At 37.9% G+C, this 23,881-nt stretch overlaps 1 protein-coding gene across 1 annotated transcript in view; it reads left to right on the forward strand.

Annotated features, from left to right (window-relative positions):
- Nucleotides 1-23,881, forward strand: part of LOC133261767 (NXPE family member 2-like) — a 40,599-nt gene that overhangs the window by 9,215 nt on the left and 7,503 nt on the right. Inside the window, exons 3-5 of the mRNA XM_061440374.1 lie at nucleotides 15,159-15,892; nucleotides 20,804-20,865; nucleotides 23,318-23,533. Of these exons, the coding sequence (XP_061296358.1) occupies nucleotides 15,159-15,892; nucleotides 20,804-20,865; nucleotides 23,318-23,533 (1,012 nt within the window). The remainder of the gene's footprint in view (nucleotides 1-15,158; nucleotides 15,893-20,803; nucleotides 20,866-23,317; nucleotides 23,534-23,881) is intronic.

A 23,881-nucleotide genomic window follows, 5' to 3' on the forward strand; every position in this document is an offset into this window, starting at 1 on the left:
AGAAGTAAATAGGAAGTAGAGGAAAAAAATGTGGGGAAAAAAATTAAGTAGGGAAGGGTAACAGAAAGTTGAATTGCTATATGACTACTTAAAAAAATTTATTTGGATTAAAATTTTTTTTAATTAATTAATTTATTTTTGGCTGTACTGGGTTTTTGTTACTGTGTGGGCTTTTCTCTGTCTGAGGTGAGCGGTGGCTGCTCTCTAGTTGCAGTACATGGGCTTCTCATCATGGTGGCTTCTCTTCTTGCTGAGCATGGGCTCTGGGACATGTGGATTTCAGGGCTCAGTAGCTGCAGGTCCCTGGGCTCTAGGGCACAGGCTTAGTTGTGGCGCATGGGCTAAGCTGCCCTGCGGCATGTGGGATCTTCCTGGAACAGGGATCAAACATGTCTCCTGCATTGGCGGGTGGATTCTTTACCACTGAACCACCAGGGAAGCACTGGATCTTTTTTTAAAAATAAGAATTAAAAAAAAAAATTATTTATTTGGCTGTACCAAGTCTTTGTTGTGGCATGCAGGATCTTGGATTTAGTTCCCTGACCAGGAATCGAACCCACGCCCCTGCATTGGGAGAAAGGAGTCTTAGCCTCTAGACCACCAGGAAGTCCCTGACGACTTTTTTAGATTTTTAAAGTTTAGGAACAAAAAAATTCAGTTATTGGAGGAGTTGCCTCCTGGATGTTGAGGGCTGCTTGGAGGTTATCAGGATTTTTAATGATGAAGACTATATAAGCCAACGTCTTCAAAATTTTCAGTCAATGAGTTGAATAGAAGCTACCAATCATTAGAACATGATGGATGATAGGAGGATTATGTAGTGATATTAGTGAAATTTGGTTAGACATATCTTAGAAGACTCTAAAATCTTTCAGAAGATCTTAGAGTCTTCTGAAAAATACAGTATGTATTAGGGCCTATATATGGGAAATATAAATGCATTTAAATTAAGTATTTATATTTAATATGCATTTGTATTTACTCTATATTTATCTCTAATATACACTTGAAAAAATATATATATCCCTAATATTTATATTTGAAATAAGTATCTTTGAAACAGGTTGTCAAAGGAATGAGGCAACTGGGTAGGAGAAATTGAGTGCTGAATCCTGATCCCCGCCCTACTACTACTATCTATCTTAAAGAGACATTCCCCTTTCTATGACTCATTTTAAGGGTCAGGCACAAAATTGTTTTCCCTAGCTCATATTTATGGCTCATATATTATGTGATTTCACTACACAATATTCTTCAAACAATGGAGGAAGGGAGAATAAAGGATAATGGATTAAGAAGGGGTGGGAATGGGAGGGACTAAGTGTGACTAAAAAGGGCTATATGAAGGAGGCAGATGGTGATGGAAATATTCTGTATCTTGATTATCTGAGTGTTAGTCTCTCAGTCATGTCCTACTCTTTGTGACCCTATGACTGTAGCCTGACAGGCTCCTCTGTCCATCAATTCTCCAGGCAAGAATACTGGAGTTGTTAGCCATTCCCTTCTCCAGGGGATCTTCCTGACCTGGGATCCAACCTAGGTCTCCTGTATTGCAGGCAGGTTCTTTAATATCTGAGCCACCAGGGGAGCCCCATCTTGATTATATTCAGTGTCAATATGCTGGTTGTGACATTTTACTACAGTTTTACAAGGTGCTATTGTTGAAACTGGGTAAAGGATACATGAGGTCTCTCTGTTATTCTTATTTTTTTGTATTTACTTTATTCTATTGTTATTTTTATATATGTGTGAATTTACAGTTGTCTAAAAATAGTTTTTGTTCGCTCACTGCTATACTACTGTTCAGATTAAACATCTCATTGCAACCTGAATCTTGCCCGAAGTGCATATCCCTTAAGAGTAGATCCTCATGAGGTACTTAGATTGCCTTTATCAGTTGTTGTTGTTGTTTAGTAGCTAAGATGTGCCCAGTTCTTTGTGAGTCCATGGACGGTAGCCCCCCAAGGCTCCTTTGTCCGTGGGATTTCCCAGGCAAAAATGCTGGAGTGCCATTTTCCTACTCCAGGAGATGTCCCAGACTCAGGGATCAAACCCACGTCTCCTGCCTGTCGGGCAGATTCTTTACCACTGAGCCACCTGGGCCTTGTTCAAATGCTCCTGCCTGATTCAGGTGCTACAGGAGTTATAGGGAAACATGTTAAGTTTCTCATGCAGGCTACGAAACCTTCTTCTTGCCCCATTTGCCTGGCTGAAGGGCCAAAAGTAGGGATTCCATAGAGTGGGCAGAGAAGACAAAGCTCAAAAGGGTTATCCCACAAAGCGGAGGTTAGCCCGTGTCACTCTTACCCTAAATAGCATGCTAAAGGCTTGGGGGAATTGAACTACAGGCTGGACATTGCCCAGGTCCCAGGGTGGCCACTGGATGTTAGATGCATGGGACAGATTCAAACAGTACAGGCAAAGGCTTACAGAACTGAACGGACCTTGAAACTAGGGCTTGTAAAAAGTAGGTTGGAAGTTATGGGTTTACCCTAACTAGGTTTGATTGCCTGGTTAAAAAAAAAAAAATCAACATTATCTTTAGGGTTTAACAAGACCCGAACCTCATAGCACAATAGTTAAAATATCCAGTATCTGAGCCAAAACGATTTAGCATATGAGGAACCCGGAAAACTGTAACTTTCAGGAGAATAAGCAAAGTTACTAACTCTTAGACACATAGCTGTTGAAGTCATGAAAAACTTTAAGACAGTAGTTATAACTGTATTATAACCACTGCTGTGACATATTATCACCAACTTGGTGGCTTACACCATACAAATGTATTTTATGTTAGGTTTCTTGAGGTCAAAATTCCAGAATGAGGTTCAACTGGGCTAAAGTCAAGGTGTTGACAGTATGTACACCTTTCTGGACACTCTGTGGGAGAGTACAGAGTGTACTTGCCTTTTCTAGCTTCTAGAATTTGTCTGCTTTTCTTGGCTCCTCCATCAGTGAAAGCCAGCAACTTTGGGCCAAGTTCTTCTTAGCTGGCTGTCTGGTCCTCCCTCCTTTGCCTTCCTCCTTTATTTTTTTTTTTTTTTCCCCTGTTTTACTTTTGAGGACCCTTGTTACATTTGGCCCACCTAGGTAATTCAATATAATTCAGTATTCCCTATTTTAAGGTCAGCTGATTAGCAACTTTAATTGCATCTTTGATTTTAATCTTGAGATGCAATCATCCTGGGTGGACCCTAAAGCCCATGACAAGTGTCCTTTTAAAAGAGAAGAAGGGAGAGGATGCACAAGGGGAAGGTGAATCTGATGGCAGAGATGGCAGTGATGCTTCTGTAGGCCAAGAATACCAAGGACTGCCAGCATCCACCAGAAGCTAGGAGAGAGGCATGGAGTATACGCTCCTTCAGAACCCCCAGAAGGAATCGTATCTGTTGACATCTTGATTTTAGAATTCTGGCCTTCATATCTGTGAGAGAATACATTTATGTTGTTTTAAGCCACCAAATTAGTGACAATTTGTAATGGCAGCCCTAGGAATCTAAAACAGTCAGCAAAAATATAGAAGAACTAAAGAATACAATTAACTGAATCTGTTTGACATTTATAGAACATTTCACCCAGCAATAGCAGAATATATATTTTCAGTGCACATAAAACATTCACCAAGATAGAACATATCTAAAGTCATAAAATAAACCTTAATAGACTTTAAAGTGACTGAAATTACACAAAGTTTGTTCTCTGACCATAATGAAATTATACTGGAAATCAGTAACAGAACAATAACTGGTAAATCTCTCAGCATTTGGAAATTAAGTGACACAATTCTCCATAACCCATGAATCAAAGAATAAGCTTCAAGGGACATGAGAGAACATTTTGAACTAAACAAAAATGGCAATATAACATTAATATTTGTTGTGTTTCCAGTACAGCTAAGGTAGTAGAGTGAAATTTATAAGTGAAAGAAGAGCAATGCAGGAGTCAACAACTATACTTTTGAATTTGTTCTTTTTTTCTTTCATGTATAACTCATTTATAAATTAAGTGGTTATTTTAAAAAAGAAGAAAGGTACAAAATCAATAATCTAATTTCCACCTTACAGAACAAGAAAGAGAAAGCAGAAATAAGGAAATAATGAATATTACAGTCGAAATCATTAAAATTGGAAACAAATACAATGGAGAAAATCAATAGAACAAAAGTTGGTTCTTTAAAATGATTAATAGAATTGATCAAACTTTAGCCAAACTGATATTGAAAAAAGAAAGAGTAGGTATAAATAACCAATATTAGCATTGGCAAAAGAGATATTATTAAGGAAATTACAGACATTAAAGATAATAATGGAAAACCACAAGCTACTCTATGAATGTAAATTTGGCAACTTAGATAAAATGGATGAATACCTTAATGACATAAACTACCAAAAGTCACCAAGAATAAATAGATGTTCTGAATAGTTAAAACTCTTCCAAAATAGAAATATCTAGGCCCAGATAGTCATTTTACATGGTAAAATTCTATCACATACTTAAAAAATAAAGAACACTAATTTTACGCAGTCTCTTTTTCTAAAGGATAGAAGAGAAAGGAAAATCCCTAAATTATGTTATTAGGCCAACATTATACTGATGCCCAAACCAAAGAGTACAAGGAAATAAAATAACAGACCAATATGCTTTATGAACACAGGCGCAAACATCCTCAACAAAATATTAACAAATCAAACCTAGCAATATAGAACAAGACTAATAGACCATAACTAACTGGATTTTATCCCAGGAATACAATTGCTGGTTTAGTGTTTTTAAAAATCAATCAAAATATTCAACCATGTCAACAGGCTACAGAAGAAAAAAATACTTGATCATATCAATTTATACAGAAAACATTTGATAAGATTCACATGTCATTTATGACAAAACCTTTAGCAAGCTAGGAATGAAAGAGAACCTCTTTAACCCATTAAAGTACATCCATAGCAAATATAGAGCTAACATAATTCTTAATGGTGAAAAGGATTCTTAATCCCCGAGACTGTAAAGAAGGCAAGGATGTCCATTTTCACCACTTCTGTTTAACATCATACTGGAAGGGCTGGCCATTGTAGCAAGAGAAGAAAGAGGAAGTAAAGCACATACACTGGAAATGAGGGGATAAAACCGAACCTATTTGCTCTATTTGTCCCAGGTGACTTGATCGGCCACATAGAAAATCCTGAAGAGCCGACAAAAATGCTCCCAGAACTATTACGTAATTTTATCAAGGTCATAGGTTATAAGGGTAACACAAAATTCAGTTTTTTTCTATACACCATAATTTTAGCAGTGAAAAATCAGATATAAAAACCCACATAATGCTATTTCAGTTCAGTTCAGTCACTCAGTCGTGTCAGACTCTTTGTGACCCCATGAACCGCAGCACGCCAGGCCTCCCTGTCCATCGCCAACTCCTGGAGTCCACCCAAACCACGTCCATTGAGTCGGGATGCCATCCAACCATCTCATCCTCTGTCGTCCCTTTCTCCTCCTGCCTTCAATCTTTCCCAGCATCAGGGTCTTTTCAAATGAGTCAGCTCTTTGCATCAGGTGGCCAAAGTATTAGTTTCAGCTTCAGCGTCAGTCCCTCCAATGAATATTCCGGACTGATCTCCTTTAGGATGGACTGGTTGGATCTCCTTGCAGTCCAAGGGACTCTCAAGAGTCTTCTCCAACACCACAGTTCAAAAGCATCAATCTACATAATGCCATTTACAAGAGATTAAAAAATGAAATCCTGAGATAAAATCCCAACCAAATAAGGCAGAATTTATAGTCTGAAACTTTAAAATACTGAAAAAAAATTATATACATAAAAATGTTCATACAGTGTTGAACACATACAGTGTTCATGGATTGGAAGACTCAATATAACTGTCATCAAACTATAGATTTAACATGATTTGAAACAAAATCTTCACAGGAATTTTTGTTGATCTAGATAAGATAATTCTAACATTTATATGGAAAAGCAAAGGAAGTAGCACAGACAAAGCAAGTTTTAAAAAGAAGAATAGAGTTGGAAGCCACACTAAAATAATTCAAGACTCATTATAAAGATACAGTAGTTGACACAGTACAGAATTAATGAAGGAATAGACACAAAGGTGAGTAAAACAGAATAGAAAGTCCAGGAATGTAGCCACACAAATAAGGTGACTTGACTTTTGAGGAATGTAGAAAGGAAGTTCAATGGAAAAATGATAGTTTAATAATGTGGTTAGAATCATCAGCCATCTGTATGGTAATAAAATGAATATCAACCTAAACCTCACAAATTATACAAAAATTAACTCAAGTGGATCATAAAGTGTTAAACCCATAAAAGTTTTAAGGAAGCAAATTATCTTAACCTCCTGTGGTTAGTCAGATTTCTCAGATACAATGCTAAAAACATGATCCATAAAATTAAAAAAATAATAATATGGGACTTCATCAAAGTTAAAACATTTTTCTTTCCAAAAGATACTGTTGAGAGAATGAAATGACAAGGAACGGAATGGGAGAAAATATTTGCAAATTATACATTCAACAAAGCACTTGTATCTATAAAATACAGTGAACACTTGATTAACATGAGTTTGAACAGCACAGGTCCACTTACATGTGGATTGTTTTCAACAATAAACATGCCAGTTCTACAGGATCTGCCGCTGATTGAATCCATGGATGTGGAATCAAGTGTATGGAGGAGTTGCATTTACTGTTTGTAAATGACCATGAGTTATACTTCTAGTATACCTGACACATAGTGTAAGTAGAGCTGACTGTAAGTTATACTCGGATTTTTGACTGTGTGGAGAGTTGGTCCCCCAACCTCCACATTGTCCATGGGACAACTGTATAAAAAGAACTCTCAAAATTCAACAGTAAGAAAGCAAATAATTCAATTAAAAATTAGGCCCCCAAACTTGAATAGATCCTTCACCAAAAAGATATAATGGATGGCAAGTAAGCAAAATAAAAATATATAATCCATGTGATTTGGCACTAAAGACATCCAAATTAAAACTCTGATGAGCTGATCCTATGTACCTACTAGCATGGCAAAAAAAAAAAAAAAATACAAAAAATGAAAACTCTGCAATTTCAACTGCTGGTAAAGACATGGCACTTTCATTGCTGGTGAGAATGTCAAAAATACACATGTTCTAGAAAACAATTTGGTTGTTTCTGGTAAAGTTGAAGATGCACTTACCATACACCTTTATAATTCCTACTCTTAGGTATTTTTTTGTGGGGCAGGTCTCTCAATTGTAGAACTCTCAACTGGGCCAGTAATTATTTGTTGTTGGGGGCTGTCCTGTGCATTGTCAGAAGATACACCTTGACCTCTACCCACTAGATGTTAGCAGCAACATTTCAGCCTCCTCACCCCCCAACACTGCTTCAGTTGTGACAATGTCCCTCAGAGACAGTCAGAAAAGCACCATGAAAAAGATGCTCAGCATCACTAATTAGCTGAGAAATGCAAATGAAAACTACGAGTTATTACCCCACACTGATCAGAAAGGCCATCACCAATAAAACCATGAATAAACACACCTTGACCCTGAGTAATCAATGGAAAGTCCACTCTGGAAGTCCCAAGAAGAGTTAGTTCCAATTCTTCAAAATCTTCCACAATACCTTTATCATTTATTAGCCTAGACTCTTCTTTTATTTAGTTGTTATTGGGATCTTTATATCATAAGAACTATTGGATATTTGTTTTTGTAAAGAAATCAGGAAGCATGATTGCATAGTTAAAATTAATGAAGACCATTGATGAAAGTGATAGAGGAGAGTGAAAAAGTTGGCTTAAAGCTCAATATTCAGAAAATGAAGATCATGGCATCTGGTCCCATCACTTCATGGGAAATAGATGGGGAAACAGTGTCAGACTTTATTTCTTTTTGGCTCCAAAATCACTGCAGATGGTGACTGCAGCCATGAAATTAAAAGATGCTTACTCCTTGGAAGGAAAGTTATGACCAACCTAGGTATCATATTGAAAAGCAGAGACATTACTTTGCCAACAAAGGTCCGTCTAGTCAAGGCTATGGTTTTTCCTGTGGTCATGTATGGATGTGAGAGTTGGACTGTGAAGAAGGCTGAGCACCGAAGAATTGATGCTTTTGAACTGTGGTTGTTGGAGAAGACTCTTGAGAGTCCCTTGGACTGCAAGGAGATCCAACCAGTCCATTCTGAAGATCAGCCCTGGGATTTCTTTGGAAAGAATGATGCTAAAGCTGAAACTCCAGTACTTTGGCCACCTCATGCGAAGAGTTGACTCATTGGAAAAGACTCTGATGCTGGGAGGGATTGGGGGCAGGAGGAGAAGGGGACGACAGAGGATGAGATGGCTGGATGGCATCACTGACTCGATGGACGTGAGTCTCAGTGAACTCCAGGAGTTGGTGATGGACAGGGAGGCCTGGCGTGCTGCGATTCATGGGGGTGCAAAGAGTTGGACATGACTGAGCGACTGAACTGAACTGATTGTCAGAAAGAAGGAAACCAAGATGGCTGATTCTCCTTATTAGTTTGTTCCCCTGAGCTCCTCCAAGTCCTTTAAATATTTAGGTTAGACTTTTTGTTCTTTTTTCTTTTCTTTTTTGACACTAATTGCCTTCTTGACTCAAAGAATTGTTCTTGATGAAAGGTTAATGGTTCTGGACTTATGGCCACAGTTTAGAGACAGGTAGTAAAGACAGTCCTTTTCTGCAAAGATAAAAATCTCAGTGCAAGAAATAGCTCTCCTTAAAAAGCCTTTTTTTCTTTTCTCTATCTGGTAATCTTCCTCTTATCTTTTGGGAACTATATGTCATCAGCTCTGTGAAGCCATTCATTCTTCAAGAGGGCAAAAAACTTTATTGGGGTATAACTCGTATAACATACTACTCACTCATTTAAAATATATAATTCAATACTTTGGGGTTACAATTGGTTTTATAATTATTAATTGTAAAAACTGTGATCAAATATAACATAAAACTTTATTTTAACAATTTTAATGTTATAACACAATGACATTAATAATATTTATAATATTGTGTAACCATCACCACTGTCTATTTCTAAAACATTTTTATTACTCCGAATAGAAACTCTGTGACCACTAAACCCCAATTCCCATTTCCCCCTCAGGAAGCCATTTTTAGCAGTCTGGGGCCAAGTTTGCAACAATCTCTTTGAAATGCCCTTGCAGTTCTACTTACATGTCTTTCAAATTATTCTTTTTTTAATAATAAGTTTGTATATTCATTCTTTTCACTAGGTTGGTTTTTCTGGATATACAATCATATCCTCTCATAATTAGTCAGAAATAATTAATTAAATTAAAATTATTATTACTGAGATCAGTAAAGGCTAAGAATATCTATACCATAAGAACCAGTAGACAGAAATCAACACAATATTGTATAGAAATTATCTTCCAATTGAAAAAAAAAGCCAGTGGAGTAGATCTTTCTATCCACTTATTTGAATTCTAGATAGACAAAAGAATTTAAAAATCCAGTCATACAAAATATGAAAAAACTGATTCTAAAGTTTGTGTGGAGAGGCAAAACCCCCAGGGTAACCAAATCAAGAGTAAAGAACAGAGTCAGAAGACTGACTTCAAGACTTACTATAAAGCTTACTATACTTACTATAGTACAGTAATCAACACAGAATGATATTAGTGAAAGAATGATGAACAAATCAGTGGAGCAGAGTAGAGACTCCAGAAACAGACCCACATATATAAAGTCAACTAATGGTTGACAATGGAGGAAAGACAGTCTTTTCAATAAATGGTACTGGAACATGTTTAAAAAACAAAAAAACAAAAAAAACCTAGACAACTTTTCTAAAAATGAATCACTGACCTAAATGTAAAATGTAAAACTATAAAATTTCAAGAGATAACAGGAGAAAATGATACTGACTTTGGGTATGGAGATGACATTTTAGATATCATACCAAAGGCACAATCTATAAAGGAAATAATTCATAAACTGAACCTCTTTAAAAGTAAACTTGTGCCCTATGAAAGGCAAGAGAATGAGAAGACAAGCTGCAGACAGAAAATATTTGCATAAGACACATCTGATAAATAAATGTTATCAAAAATATACAAAGAACCCTTTTTTCCCCTCTAGGATTATTTGGCACATTTACACATGAAAAAATTAGAAACCACTTGAAACATATATAATACACACACAAGAGTATCTGAAGCATCATCTTTAGAATTTGAAATATGAACCTTAGATAAAGCTGTAGCTGTAGATAGCACATCCGTTTCCAAACTGAAAGATCCTCTTATTTATCTCAAAATTGCCACAGGAGATGCTAGTTGTGCAATATTAAACATCTTCTCCTAAGGGAACACTCTACCATTGCTTAAACATGAAATTTATCTTCACTACACTTATATCCTTTGCCAAACCCATTTGAAAAGCCATTTATTTGGAACATTTATTTGATCAATCTAGTTTGTAGCCAAAATATCTTCTAGTCCTGTAATCAAAATTTGGAGCGTATTTTAAAACAGAACCAGATTCTATATCCTAAAAGATAAACATGAACTAAAACTTAGTAAGACAACTCACAGTAACCACATCAAGATGAAATGTTCACTGCTAAAGTAGGTCAAAATTGTTTATAAAAAGCACAAAATACATATATATTAAAAAAAAGACTTCATGGTAAAAAATAAACCAACTAAGCTTTTTAATTTATTCCCTTATTGTCGACCAAAGAACTTCTTCAGCGTGTAGTACAGTTTAGTGGTTAAGACTACAGGTTCTAGAGTCTGCCTTCCTGCATTTGAATCATACTTCCCATCACTTACTAGCTCTGCATCTCTGGCCAAGTTATTTAACTTTCTCAGGGCTTCAGTTTCACTTTCTGTAGAAGAGGGGAAGCAGTTCTACTAGCGTCAAAGGATTGTCATGGGGCTACATTAGAAAATCCAATTAAAACAATTAGAACAGCATCGACTCATAGAAAATGCTTGCTTATTATTATTATTATTAATGTTATTTAATACTGTTGTAATTTCTTACTTTGTTTTCTAATTTTCCATCTAAGTCTTCCAACTTAAAAATTCAGGGGAGATCAGGTGCGTCTTGCTTATGTTTCCACATGTCTCCATAGTTAACCCAAGGTTGGGTGCATAGCATGGACTCACTATGTATTTTATGGAAGAAGGAAGGGGAGAGAAGGAAAAAAGAGAAATGAAGTAGGGAGGAAGAGAAGGAAGGAAAAGGAGGAGGAGAGGAGAGGAGAGAAGAGATGTGGGAGAAGAGAGGAAAGGAGAGAAAATAAGGAGTAAAAGAAGTGAAAATGTTTAGTCAGGAGCAGAAAACCAATAATAGTACGGCATGGTTTCATGATTTGGAGTAAAACTCTCTTAATAATTTCACAGGTAACTTGATTGTTCTTTATCTAAATCTATTTATTTAATACTTTTGATATATATGTACAATCACAGTTGTTTGAATACATTATAGATTTGTTTTCACCTGTGGCTCATTTATGTTGATGTGTGGCAGAGGCCAACTCAATATTGTAGAGCAATTGTCCTCCAAAAAATAAACAAAAAATGTATCCAAATATTTTAAAACATTTAATCCATTTGGTTTGTACACATACACTGAAAGGTATGAGGGAAAACACAGAATGAAGCATAAATTCATGTACACAGGCTAATTAGAAGTTTAGCTTTTAGACTTATTTACCTTGAGACCCATCTTCAGCTTTCAGGTTGGTTGGGGTGGTAGGCCCAAGGCAGCTTCTGGAATTTCTGAGTGGCTCTAGTCAGTACCAGATAGTTCCGGTAGTCTTGAGTTATATGTATAGTCTACTGAGGCTGTCAGACATCTCACTACTGGATCCTCCAAGCTGGCTCAATGACCGTATTACTGGGTCTGCCTTTGAGCACTTTGTCAACAGTCAACTTCATGACTGCTCTGACCACATCTGCTTCATCAGCCCTGAAGTCACTCAGTTCATCAAGGACACTGGCAACCCAGGTATTAAAAAGTTTTTTTCTATGGGTAGGTATTGCCCAAGCCATTAGATGTTAAATTTGTTAATTTGAAAGTGCTATATGTTACCTGGCAGCTTGGAGGGGAGGGCTGTTTGGGGAGAGTGGATACATGTTTATTCATGGCTGAGTTCTTTCGCTCTTCACCGAAACGATCACAACATTAATTGACTAGACCCCAGTACAAAATAAAAAAAATTTCTTTTTTTTAAAAGTGCTATAATTGAGACTTCCTTGGTGGTCCAGTGGCTGAGACTACAGCTCCCAATGCAGGAGACATGAGTGCAATCCCTGGCCAGGAAACTAGATCCTGTGTGCTGCAACTAAGACCCAATGCAGCCAAATAAATAAATAAACAAAGTAAATATTTAAAAAGTGCTATAATCTTAATAAGAAGTAATAAAGTTGTTATCCAATTTAAGATTAAAAATTGGGGAGAGTGATTATTTACCAGATAGTGAAATTACGATCATATATGGTAATAAAAAGGAATGAAAATAATGCAATAAAGTGAATAAATTCAAAACAGGTAATAATCCTGCTAATTTAACTAAATCTAATTAGAATGATTATGGGTAGTCTAAATGATCTAGTTTGGCTGACTAGGTTTTTCCTTAATAAAATAGTTGATTTTTTTCTTTGACTTAGTACCTGATAGACTTAGTACAAAGGTACTTGTTTATAATTTGAAATGACATATTTTTCATGATTTTCCAATAGTGCTAATTCCTATAGAACAAATACTTTCTCAAAATTTTGCTCTCTACTGAGCGGGTATTTTTATTCACTAAATAAACATTTTATTTTGTTTAAAAAATAGAATTGAATATTTAGAAAATGAAAGTGTGGAGAACAGTCTAAGATTAGAAGCAATAGAAGTATATCACAAAGGGATTTTTCAGCACTTTTACAGTAAACATTAAATACTTCTAAAAATGTCAAGAAGTGACATTTGCAGGTAAAAAGTTTTTTCTGCAAAACTGAGAGACGAAATGTTAAAATGTTTGTTATATAAAGTACTGATGTACCAAGAAATTAAAAAGCATTGAAATCAATGAAATCAGAATAAAAAATTGAACAAATGAAATAAACTATATGGAAGAGAAGAAAACACTATTTCTTATACAATATTTGAGAGAAAATAAAGTCGAAACATACTAGTATTAAAATAAATGTAATTTAAAACAATAGTAAGTCTCCATTTTTACCTGTCAACTTTGCAAATAGTTTTAATGACAACGTTTTGTAATTTCACCAACAGTATTTAAAATGATGAATTTTGTAAGGGAAACTTAATTAACTGAGATATCCAACTCCTTTCTCTCGGTGAGCAGAAAGCTATCCAAACTTCTCAGTCAGAAGACAGATTTTATATGACTCTCTTAGTCAGCCCACAGTCCAATTATTAGAATATGAAATGGATGCATGTGTGCTAAGCTGCTTCATTTGTGTTTGACTTTTTGCAACCCCATGGGCTGTAGTCCACCAGACTCCTCTGTCCATGGGATTCTCCAGTATTCTTGCCAGGAGAATGGAGTTGCCATGCCCTCATTTAGGAGATCTTCCCAACCCAGGGATTAAACCCACATCTCTTATGCCTCCTGCTTTGGCAGGCAGGTTCTTTACCACTAGTGCCAACTGGGAGGCAGAATATGATATATGTGATGTTATATATTGTTTTGGCATAACTAAATATCTTGTTCTAGAAAAATCTTTGACTATAGTTGCAGTGCTGCTTAGTCGCTCAATCATGTCTGATTCTTTGCAACCCCATGGACTGTAGCCTGACAGGCTCCTCCGTGGGGTTTTCTAAGCAAGAATACTGGAGCAGGTTGCCATTTCTTACTCCAAGGGGTTTTCCTGACCCCGCAATCGAACCCACGTCTCTTGCATATCCTGCATTGCATCTTTATGACAGAGGAAATAAGACATCTGAGCTTCAAGCCTTTCTGTATAAGTATTAAACAGCAGTTGACTTAAAAAGCAAAACAAAGTAGAACAAACCACAAACACGACAATTAAGAAACAAACAGGAGTTGTTTCCAACCCTGGCTTTACTCATGTCATTTTAGGCTACAGCTAAATGTACTTCCTTGAGGCCTGAGAGATTCCTGGGACCTGAACAGACTTTAAACTGGTGGTGATGTTTCCTCCAATTACCTCATTGTCCCGCAGAAAACATGCATTCCTTGTCAGCTAAACAAACTTCTGAGTTGATTAAAGATGTCTTTCAGTACCCTTGTAATGGAGCATTGTATTTAACTCATACTTTGCTGCAGTGTGGCACGCCAGCTAGTCTTACATATTGCTGGTGGCAATGAAAACTCTTATCTTGAGGATATATATTTGACAGTTAAGGATAGAAATGTTTATATTCTTTAGTTGACAGATAATTCAATAATATATGATCTGATATGCCCATCCCTAGGAATCCTTCAAAGAAGTATCTTATGTTTGGAAAGTTGGAAACTATCCAAATGTAATGTCAGATGGAAGTGAATAACTATAATCCAATTGTCTAGTGTCACTGGCCACAGAATTCATTTTACATCCTCTTGACAGAGTATCATGCAACCATTAAAACTGATCATGAAAATTATCTAACAATATTAAAATGTTTAAAATCCATGGTATTATCTGCAAATATGTGTTAGTACTATATATTTAGTATGGTTACAACTAAATGAATTATATGCATGGAAGGAAAAAGAAGGAGTGGACATAACAATTCAAAAACACCATGAAGAGCAAAGCTTAGGTAAGATCATATTTTTAAAACATGGTGTTTTCCCTATTGCCTATAATATGGCTATATGATTTTCATAAAGAAAAGTAAGCCAAGTGAAGAGTTGGTGAAGGAAAACACTTAACCAGCCAATCATTTGGTAGTATAAAATTATTTCATATATTTAATTTTTAAGCCAATGACTTCTAACAGAAATCATCAGCTGGTAACTAAGGAAGTTACATTTCATGGAAATTAGTCCTGTGATTCCAAAACTGAAAACTAGTTAGAATCCATTTTTTATCTGTGTGATTATATCAATCGAGATGTATATAACTAACCCATAATAGTTTATTTTGAAAAGCAAGCCATATTATTTGCTGATAATATATCCTTTTTTCCTCAATACTTCAGTTCTTGTTCAGCTTGAGAAATTCTATTTCTCTGAATCATTGGAACATATTCAGAAATTCCACCTATCTGGAAGCCCCACCAAATCCAGAAATTTCACCAACTGAGACTGAGCTGAGGATAAAGAGGATCATGGAGAAGCTAGACCAGCTGGTCCCACCCAGACCCTTCACCAACGTGAGCTCCACCACCAGCGCCACACACAGCAGAGCCACCGTCCTCAGCCCTCGGGACACGTACTGCAGGGGGGACCGGCTGGACGTCCTGCTGGAGATGAGGGACCACCTGGGACGCAGGAAGCAATATGGCGGGGATTTCCTCAGGGCCAGGATATTTTCCCCAGGCCTGAAGGCGGGTGCTTCAGGAAAGGTGACAGACTTCAACAACGGCACCTACCTTGTGAGCTTCACCCTGTTCTGGGAGGGCCAGGTGTCCCTGTCCGTCCTGCTCATCCACCCCAGTGAAGGGGTGTCGGCTCTCTGGAGGGCCAGGAACCAAGGCTACGACAGGGTGAACTTTACAGGCCAGTTTGCTAACGGCCCCTCCCGGGTCTTCTCTAAATGTGGCCTGACCCTTCACACCAGTGCTGAACTGTGCGAGTACCTGGACGATCGCGACCAGGAAGCCTTCTACTGCTTGAAGCCTCCCCGTGTTCCCTGTGAGGCGCTGACCCACGTGACCACCAGGAGTGCAAATATTTCCTATATTAGACAGAAAGAATGGGCCCTTTTCCACAGGTAAATAGGCCTTCAAATACTATTATTGATACAAAGAGGGAGACTTAGGTTCAGACCAACTCTGCTTAATAACTTTTCATAATCAAGCTCCCTTAAGTCAATAATGTTGACTAGGTTATAATTAGAGTCAGTTGGGATGGTAATATATTAGCAGAGCCCCATACAGGTCCCCTTCTCAACTGTGCTTTTAGTCATCCTGACTATTTGTAAAATGAGTATAATCCATGAAGCAATTTCTATAGGTTGAAGGAGATCAGCCCTGGGATTTTTTTGGAAGGAATGATGCTAAAGCTGAAACTCCAGTACTTTGGCCACCTCATGCGAAGAGTTGACTCATTGGAAAAGACTCTGATGCTGGGAGGGGTTGGGGGCAGGAGGAGAAGGGGACGACAGAGGATGAGATGGTTGGATGGCATCACTGACTCGATGGACGTGAGTCTGAGTGAACTCCGGGAGTTGGTAATGGATAGGGAGGCCTGGTGTGCTGTGATTCATGGGGTCGCAAAGAGTCGGACACGACTGAGCGACTGATCTGGTCTGATCTGATAGTTTTCCATGGCTTGTCACACTTTTAGATTCAGTAATTTTCTGGAGACCAACATTTTCTATAATATATTCCATGGGATGCCAATCCTACAGAGTGTTAATAGATGCTATGCAAAAACAAAAACAGAACAACAATGACAAAAAAAAAAAAAAAACAACAAACAAAGCAACAAAAAACCCACAGGGAGTGAATGTTGTCATTATTTGGTCTACCTCACCCTTGACATCAAATGACTCACCAAATCCCATGAATTGTACCTTTCAAATATTTCCTGAACCCAGCCATTTCATTCCATGGCTGTTCCCTCTGTCCTTGTATAAACTATCATCTTGCCTCAAATTATTGCAACGATCTCCAGAGATGTTTCCTTGCTCACAGCCTGGTTTCCTTCCTATCCATACTGCATTCAGACCAGTGTTTTACTTTTCCTTGCCTAAAATCCTTAATATGATCCCATTCCTCTAAGGATGACATCTAAACTCTTTAGTATGTTTACAAGGGCTTGTCTCTCTCTGAAGCCCCGTATCTCACCTTTCAGCTACCTTGCTCTCTGTCACTCAAACTGAACTCCTTTAATTATACAAAAGGACCATGCTCTCTCTCAGCTCTGGCATTTCACAAGCCTGCATCTAAACATCATTTCCGCTTTGTTTGGTAAACTGCTCGTCCCGTAGTCTTCCATTGTATTCTATTCTCCCCCAATCAAAATACTCATTACACTATTAAATTTCAGATAAACATTTTATATCCTCTGCCAAGCTGTAAGCTCTGTGACCCAATAACTGTGACGATTGGGTTGGCTAAAACGTTCTTTTGGGTTTTTCTATAACATCTTGTGGAAAAACCCAAACGAACCTTTTGGCCAATCAAATTTTTTTCAACATTCATTCATTCAATTTGTAAATAGTTCTCACTTTCTATATTCCAGACACAGCTCTAGGTGTTGAGAATTTAACATTCTGGGCTGGGGTAGAAAGACAACAAAGAGATTTGTAACATAGAGTCATCAGAATAAGATCGGAATGTGATAGTGAATGTTATTTTATTTATTTATTTATTTTTCATACGCATGCTCCTGTGCTCTTGGAGTCATCTATGATATTCTTTTTTCTCTCTTTTTTTAATATTTTATTTTATTTTTAAACTTTACAATATTGTATTAGTTTTGCCAAATATCGAAATGAAAAGCATGGTCAGGTAAGTATCTTGAGCAGCAAACTGAGAATGGGTTACTTGAACAGCAACCTGAATGAAGTGAGGAAGTGAGCCACGTGCATTTAAGGGGAACACTATTTCAAGAAGGGGACTAGAACCTGAAGCAACAGCATACTGGAATCTTCCAGGAACATGAAGGGGACCATTGAGGCTGGAATGCAGTGAATGAAGGAAAAAGGAGATCCAGCAAGTAGGTGGAGCGTTGGAATATCTATTAACTTTAGTATCTATTCCTTCAAGTCAGATAGAACACAAAACACTTCCCAAAATTATTTGACTATGGGCCACCCATTTAATGGATTATTTTAAGGGGTTGTGGTTCTATAGTAAATGCTGCTGCAGAATGGCCTTGGTTTTCTAAAACAGGTTCAGAAAAGCAAGTTGGATAGCATAATATCCTGGAAGTTCAAGTTCAAATCCAATTCAAACATTATGATGACACAAGGGGAGGGGGCAGGATACAACAGACCCTACCTGGCTATAAGATTTCCCTTCCACGCCTAGGTTGCCTTTATTTCTTTTTGTTTTCCTGGTCAAGGTGTGAAAAAATCCATTGATCTTATAGCTCAGCCATAAAAGGCAGGACTTTTTCAAATATTTTGCTAATAACTAAAGGATACATAATCATGGAGACATAAAGGCCTAAATAATCGCAAAAGCATAAAGACCTTCTTGTCTTGAAGGTCTCAAAACCACATCTCAACTCTATGCACAAAGATTACCTGTGCTGATTCCATATTTCCTGTTCACTACATCTGCTCCCTCTTGAGAAAATGGTCCTCCTTGCAGTTTGGGATGGAGGAGCACTCCTTGCACATTCTCCTGTCTGCTCTCAGGAATGCTAAGTTCTGGGTCTGGCAGGTCTGCAGATCTCTATTTTGGGTCTAATTATACTTCTCATCTCACACGCTAGTAAAGTAATGCTCAAAATTCTCCAAGCCAGGCTTCAGCAATATGTGAACCGTGAACTTCCTGATGTTCAAGCTGGTTTTAGAAAAGGCAGAGGAACCAGAGATCAAATTGCCAACATCTGCTGGATCATGGAAAAAGCAAGAGAGTTCCAGAAAAGCATCTATTTCTGCTTTATTGACTATGCCAAAGCCTTTGACTGTGTGGATCACAATAAACTATGGAAAATTCTGAAAGAGATGGGAATACCAGACCACCTGACCTGCCTCTTGAGAAATTTGTATGCAGGTCAGGAAGCAACAGTTAGAACTGGACATGGAACAACAGACTGGTTCCAAATAGGAAAAGGAGTTCGTCAAGGCTGTATATTGTCACCCTGTTATTTAACTTATATGCAGAGTACATCATGAGAAACGCTGGGCTGGAAGAAACACAAGCTGGAATCAAGATTGCCAGGAGAAATATCAATAACCTCAGATATGCAGATGACACCACCCTTATGGCAGAAAGTGAAGAGGAACTCAAAAGCCTCTTGATGAAAGTGAAAGTGGAGAGTGAAAAAGTTGGCTTAAAGCTCAACATTCAGAAAACGAAGATCATGGCATCCGGTCCCATCACTTCATGAGAAATAGATGGGGAAACAGTGGAAACAGTGTCAGACTTTATTTTTCTGGGCTCCAAAATCACTGCAGATGGTGGCTGCAGCCATGAAATTAAAAGATGCTTACTCCTTGGAAGGAAAGTTATGACCAACCTAGATAGCATATTCAAAAGCAGAGACGTTACTTTGCCAACAAAGGTTCATCTAGTCAAGGCTGTGGTTTTTCCTGTGGTCATGTATGGATGTGAGAGTTGGACTGTGAAGAAGGCTGAGCGCCGAAGAATTGATGCTTTTGAAGTGTGGTGTTGGAGAAGACTCTTGAGAGTCCCTTGGACTGCAAGGAGATCCAACCAGTCCATTCTGAAGGAGATCAGCCCTGGGTGTTCTTTGGAAGGAATGATGCTAAAGCTGAAACTCCAGTACTTTGGCCACCTCATGCAAAGAGTTGACTCACTGGAAAAGACTCTGATGCTGGGAGGGATTGGGGGCAGGAGGAGAAGGGGACGACAGAGGATGAGATGGCTGGATGGCATCACTGACTCGATGGATGTGAGTCTGAGTGAACTCCGGGAGTTGTTGATGTACAGGGAGGCCTGGCGTGCTGCGATTCATGGGGTTGCAAAGAGTCGGACACGACTGAGCGACTGATCTGATCTGATGCTTCTCAAGTGAGCTATGTTCATGACAATAATCTGCCTGACTCCATTTTACTTCCCCAAAGACACATTTACTTCCTCCAAACCCTGCTCTATTCAAACCATTTATCCCTCCCTCCCTTACCCCACACCCCTCCCCCCTCCCCTGTCCATCAATGCATGGAAGTAGAGATATGAGTAGTAGAGTTCACACTGCTGCTGCTAAGTCGCTTCAGTCGTGTCTGACTCTGTGTGACCCCATAGACTATAGCCCACCAGGCTCCTCTGTCCATGGTTTCCCAGGCACGAATACTGGGCTGCCATTTCCTTCTCCATATCTGGCTTATTTTATTTAGCAAAATGGTCTCTAGAATCATCCATATTGTTGCAAATGGCAGGACTTTCTTAAGGCTGAGAAATATTCCATTGTACATATAAACCATATTTTTCTTTATCTATTTACCCATTGATAGACACTTAGCTTGTTCCCATATCATGGCTATTGCCAATAATGCTGCTATGACCACAGAACTACAGATATCTCTTCAAGTTTGCAGAACTCTTACATCAGAAGCTCTGAAGATGAAGCCCAGTGATCTGAGTTATAACAAGCACTCTAGATGATTCTGATGCAAACTCGAATTAGAAAAGTACTCGCCTAAGAAAATATCCATGAAGGACTAAATTACTATGCGTGCTAAATGTGGTAGAATGTGGTCAAAAATAATTTGGATGGTAAAATCGAAGAGATTTATACTTGATTAATTGCACATACAAGGTGAGTGACTCTCTGGATCTCTGGATTCCTATCATTAGCAGGAGAACAGTTTTACAGAATCCTGGCCTGTTTCTTTTCTGTATAATATCTAAAATATATCAAAATAAAGAAAAAACGTATTTACAGAGAGTTGAGAGTGGTTTGATTGTTCTAAGTCCCCCATGATTTATTCTTACTTTAATGTCTCAACAGTTATCAGGCTAATTTATTTTCTCGTTTCTTGGAGGTCCAACGTGGGGGTTGAAATGATGAAGAACTTTGCCTCCATCAAGGTCTTAGCATGTGGCAGTAAGTCTATTGTGTTCAAAATTTATCCATTTAATGGACATCCTTACTTTAAGAGATATTTATTGAATACTAACCATTTCAATTTTTCATTTCCTGGAATAAATAGTATTAATTATCTTGGGCTTTGCAGAAGGGGTTTTATTCTTGGAAATTATTTTCTTATAAATTTAAACCAATTTTCATCTTGAGTCCGCTATAAAAGGCTAGGCAACCCTTCATTTCAGCTGCCTTCTCTCAAAATGTACAGGTTATTTGTATTTGTATTTCAACTTGGGATTTGTTCCTGAAAAACCAATAATTGGTTACTGGTGAAAATGTCTCAAATGAACTACAGAGCTTGGAAATTTCTTTGATGGTTTCTAATCTCTCTTTCAGCCAAACCATCTCAGTTAAAGTTCTATAAATGAAAATTCCTGTGGATTTCTTTCAGTTTTATCACATAAACTTCAGTGGTCAATTCAAAGCCATCTCAGTTATCAAAGTGATGTTTCTGCTATACTGAAATTAAAGTGAACTTCAAAGAAGCAAATTACTTCCATTTTAACAGTCAATAGGGTATACATCTACCCACTGCCCTTTTCTCATGTATTCAGAAATGTTTATTGAGGACCTACTATAGGCAAAGAACTTTGCTAAACCCTGTGGGGATATAAATAAACCAGAAACCCAGATCTAAAGCTCACAGGCTATGGGTGAAAGATAGATTCCTTCCCTGCCATGGCAACCATCATCCATCCATCACTTTTACACCAATGAAAGTTCTTTGACTCTTGAGGCCAATTAATGTGTAACACCCCTCCTTGGTTTCCCTCTTGCCTAGATAGTAATTTCTAGTAAAGTCTTATAAGATGGTGTGTTCCTGAACATATATCCCAAATCTGAGCGATGTAGGTAGATAACAAAAAGATGTGGCTTTAAAAAAATTGTGTATTTATTTATTTATTGGCTGCACTGGTCTTCGTTGCTGCGCATGGGCTTTCTCCAGTTGTGGTGAATAGGGGCTACTCTTCCTTGTAGTTCATGGGCTTCTCACTGCGGTGGCTTCTCTTGTTGCAGAGTACAGTCTATAGGCTCAAGAAATCAGTAGCTGTGGCTCTTGGGCTTAGTTGCTCCGTGGCACGTGGCATCTTCTCGGGCCAGAGACTGAACTACCGTCACCTCATTGGCAGGTGGATTCTTAACCACTGGACCACCAGAGAAGTCCCAAGATTTTTTCTTTTTAACTTATTTATTTATTTTAGTTGGAGGATAATTACAATATTGTGATGTGGCTGATTCATGTTGATGTATGCCAAGATTGGTTTTAAAGTGGCAAAAGATAAAAATAGCTGAGTTACACATGGATGGAAAGATTTTGATATGAGTCAGTGAGTTCAGCTTAGGCCACTTTTAAAGTGGAATAGTCGGGCTTCTCTGGTGGCTCAGATGATAAAGAATCCACCAGCAATGCAGGAGACCTGGGTTCGATCTCTGGGTTGGGAAAATACCCTGGAGGAGGGCATGGCAACCCACACCAGTATCCTTGCCTGGAGAATCTCCATGGACAGAGGAGCCTGACAGAGGACAGAGTCGGACATGACTGAGCGACTAAGCACTGCAAAGCAGAATATTCAGAAAAAGCAGATATTGTTCTTCTCTTTTTCTGCACTAATCAGACCACACAGCATATTAAGTTCAGTTTTGGGCACAAGGAAGAAACACTGAAGGAGTTTTCCTGTGAACTAGAAAACATGGCTCTGATATATACAGAATAAGAAGCAGCAGTCATTTCGTAAATGTGTTCAAACTTTCTCCATGAGTAAGTAGTTTGAGGAAGAGATGTCCAGTCCTGCCTGGCCAGGGTCATGGAAATGATATTCAGTTGGGCTACTGATTGCTGCTTTTTACCACCACGCATTTCTCCCTCAATTTTGGCTAGCTGTCTCACAACTGCATGGCCTTAGGAATAACATGAAGCCCTGGGAAACACTGAAAATTCACAAGGGAAAAATCTAACCCCCCTCTGTGTGTGTGCATTCTCAGTCATCCAGTCGTATCTAATTCTTTGCGACACTATGGATTGTAGCCCTCAAGGCTCCGCTGTCATTAGCTATTCCAGGCAAGAATACTGAAGTGGATTGCCATTTTCTACTCAAGAGGATCTTCCAAACCCAGGGGTCAAACCTGTGTGTCTTGTATCTCCTGCACTGGCAGGCAGATTCTTTACCACTGTGCCACCTGGGGAGCCTCAACCCCATTCTAGGGAATACCATACATTACTGAGATTATTCAAAAGTGATAAGTTTTAAGTCATCCCTTTAACATGATCTTGTTAAGTAAATATTTAGGAAGAAGACAAAGCAATAGAGAAGGGTGGAGGGAAAAGGGGAAAAAGAGGAAGAAAATGAGGAAACTGTCTTTGAAATAATTTGTGATAATAAAAATTGCTGATTGTGGGAATTCTTATCACCAGAGAGTAAGAACATAGAAGCAAAATGTCGGCTCGGCATGAAGAGTCCTTTCCCCAGTGGTTATACTGTGAAAAGAAAGTGGATTGCAGCATTTTGTAAACAGATAGAATTAAATGAAACAAAAACTATAAATGACTGCTTGAAGAGAAAACTTATTTACCTAATGGGAGATTCAACACTGCGTCAGTGGATTCAATATTTACCAAAAATGGTAAAAAGTACGTGTCTTATTTTTATTTTGAAATTATAGTTGCCTTCAGAGGCTATTTTTATAATAGAAGTCTTCATTTTCCTTTTCTAATGTTAATTATTTTTTAAAATGCATCAAACATTTAGATTTGGGCTTTTAATCAAAAGTTAAATTTTATCTTTTCGTTCTCAAATATCAACATTTTATTCCTCTGTCTCTATGCTGGTAATAATTTCACAATTTTGTTAAGATTTTAATGCATTTGGTAAAGTTCTCTTCTTCCCATAGGCAGCAATGTTTTTATAGTTAGAAGTGATCTTGGTCAGAATTTTATAAATATGTACATCTAAAAATTATATCATTATTTTCCTTTTGT

Source organism: Bos javanicus, chromosome 15 (genome assembly GCF_032452875.1).
Source record: "Bos javanicus breed banteng chromosome 15, ARS-OSU_banteng_1.0, whole genome shotgun sequence".
Lineage (NCBI taxonomy): Eukaryota > Metazoa > Chordata > Mammalia > Artiodactyla > Bovidae > Bos > Bos javanicus.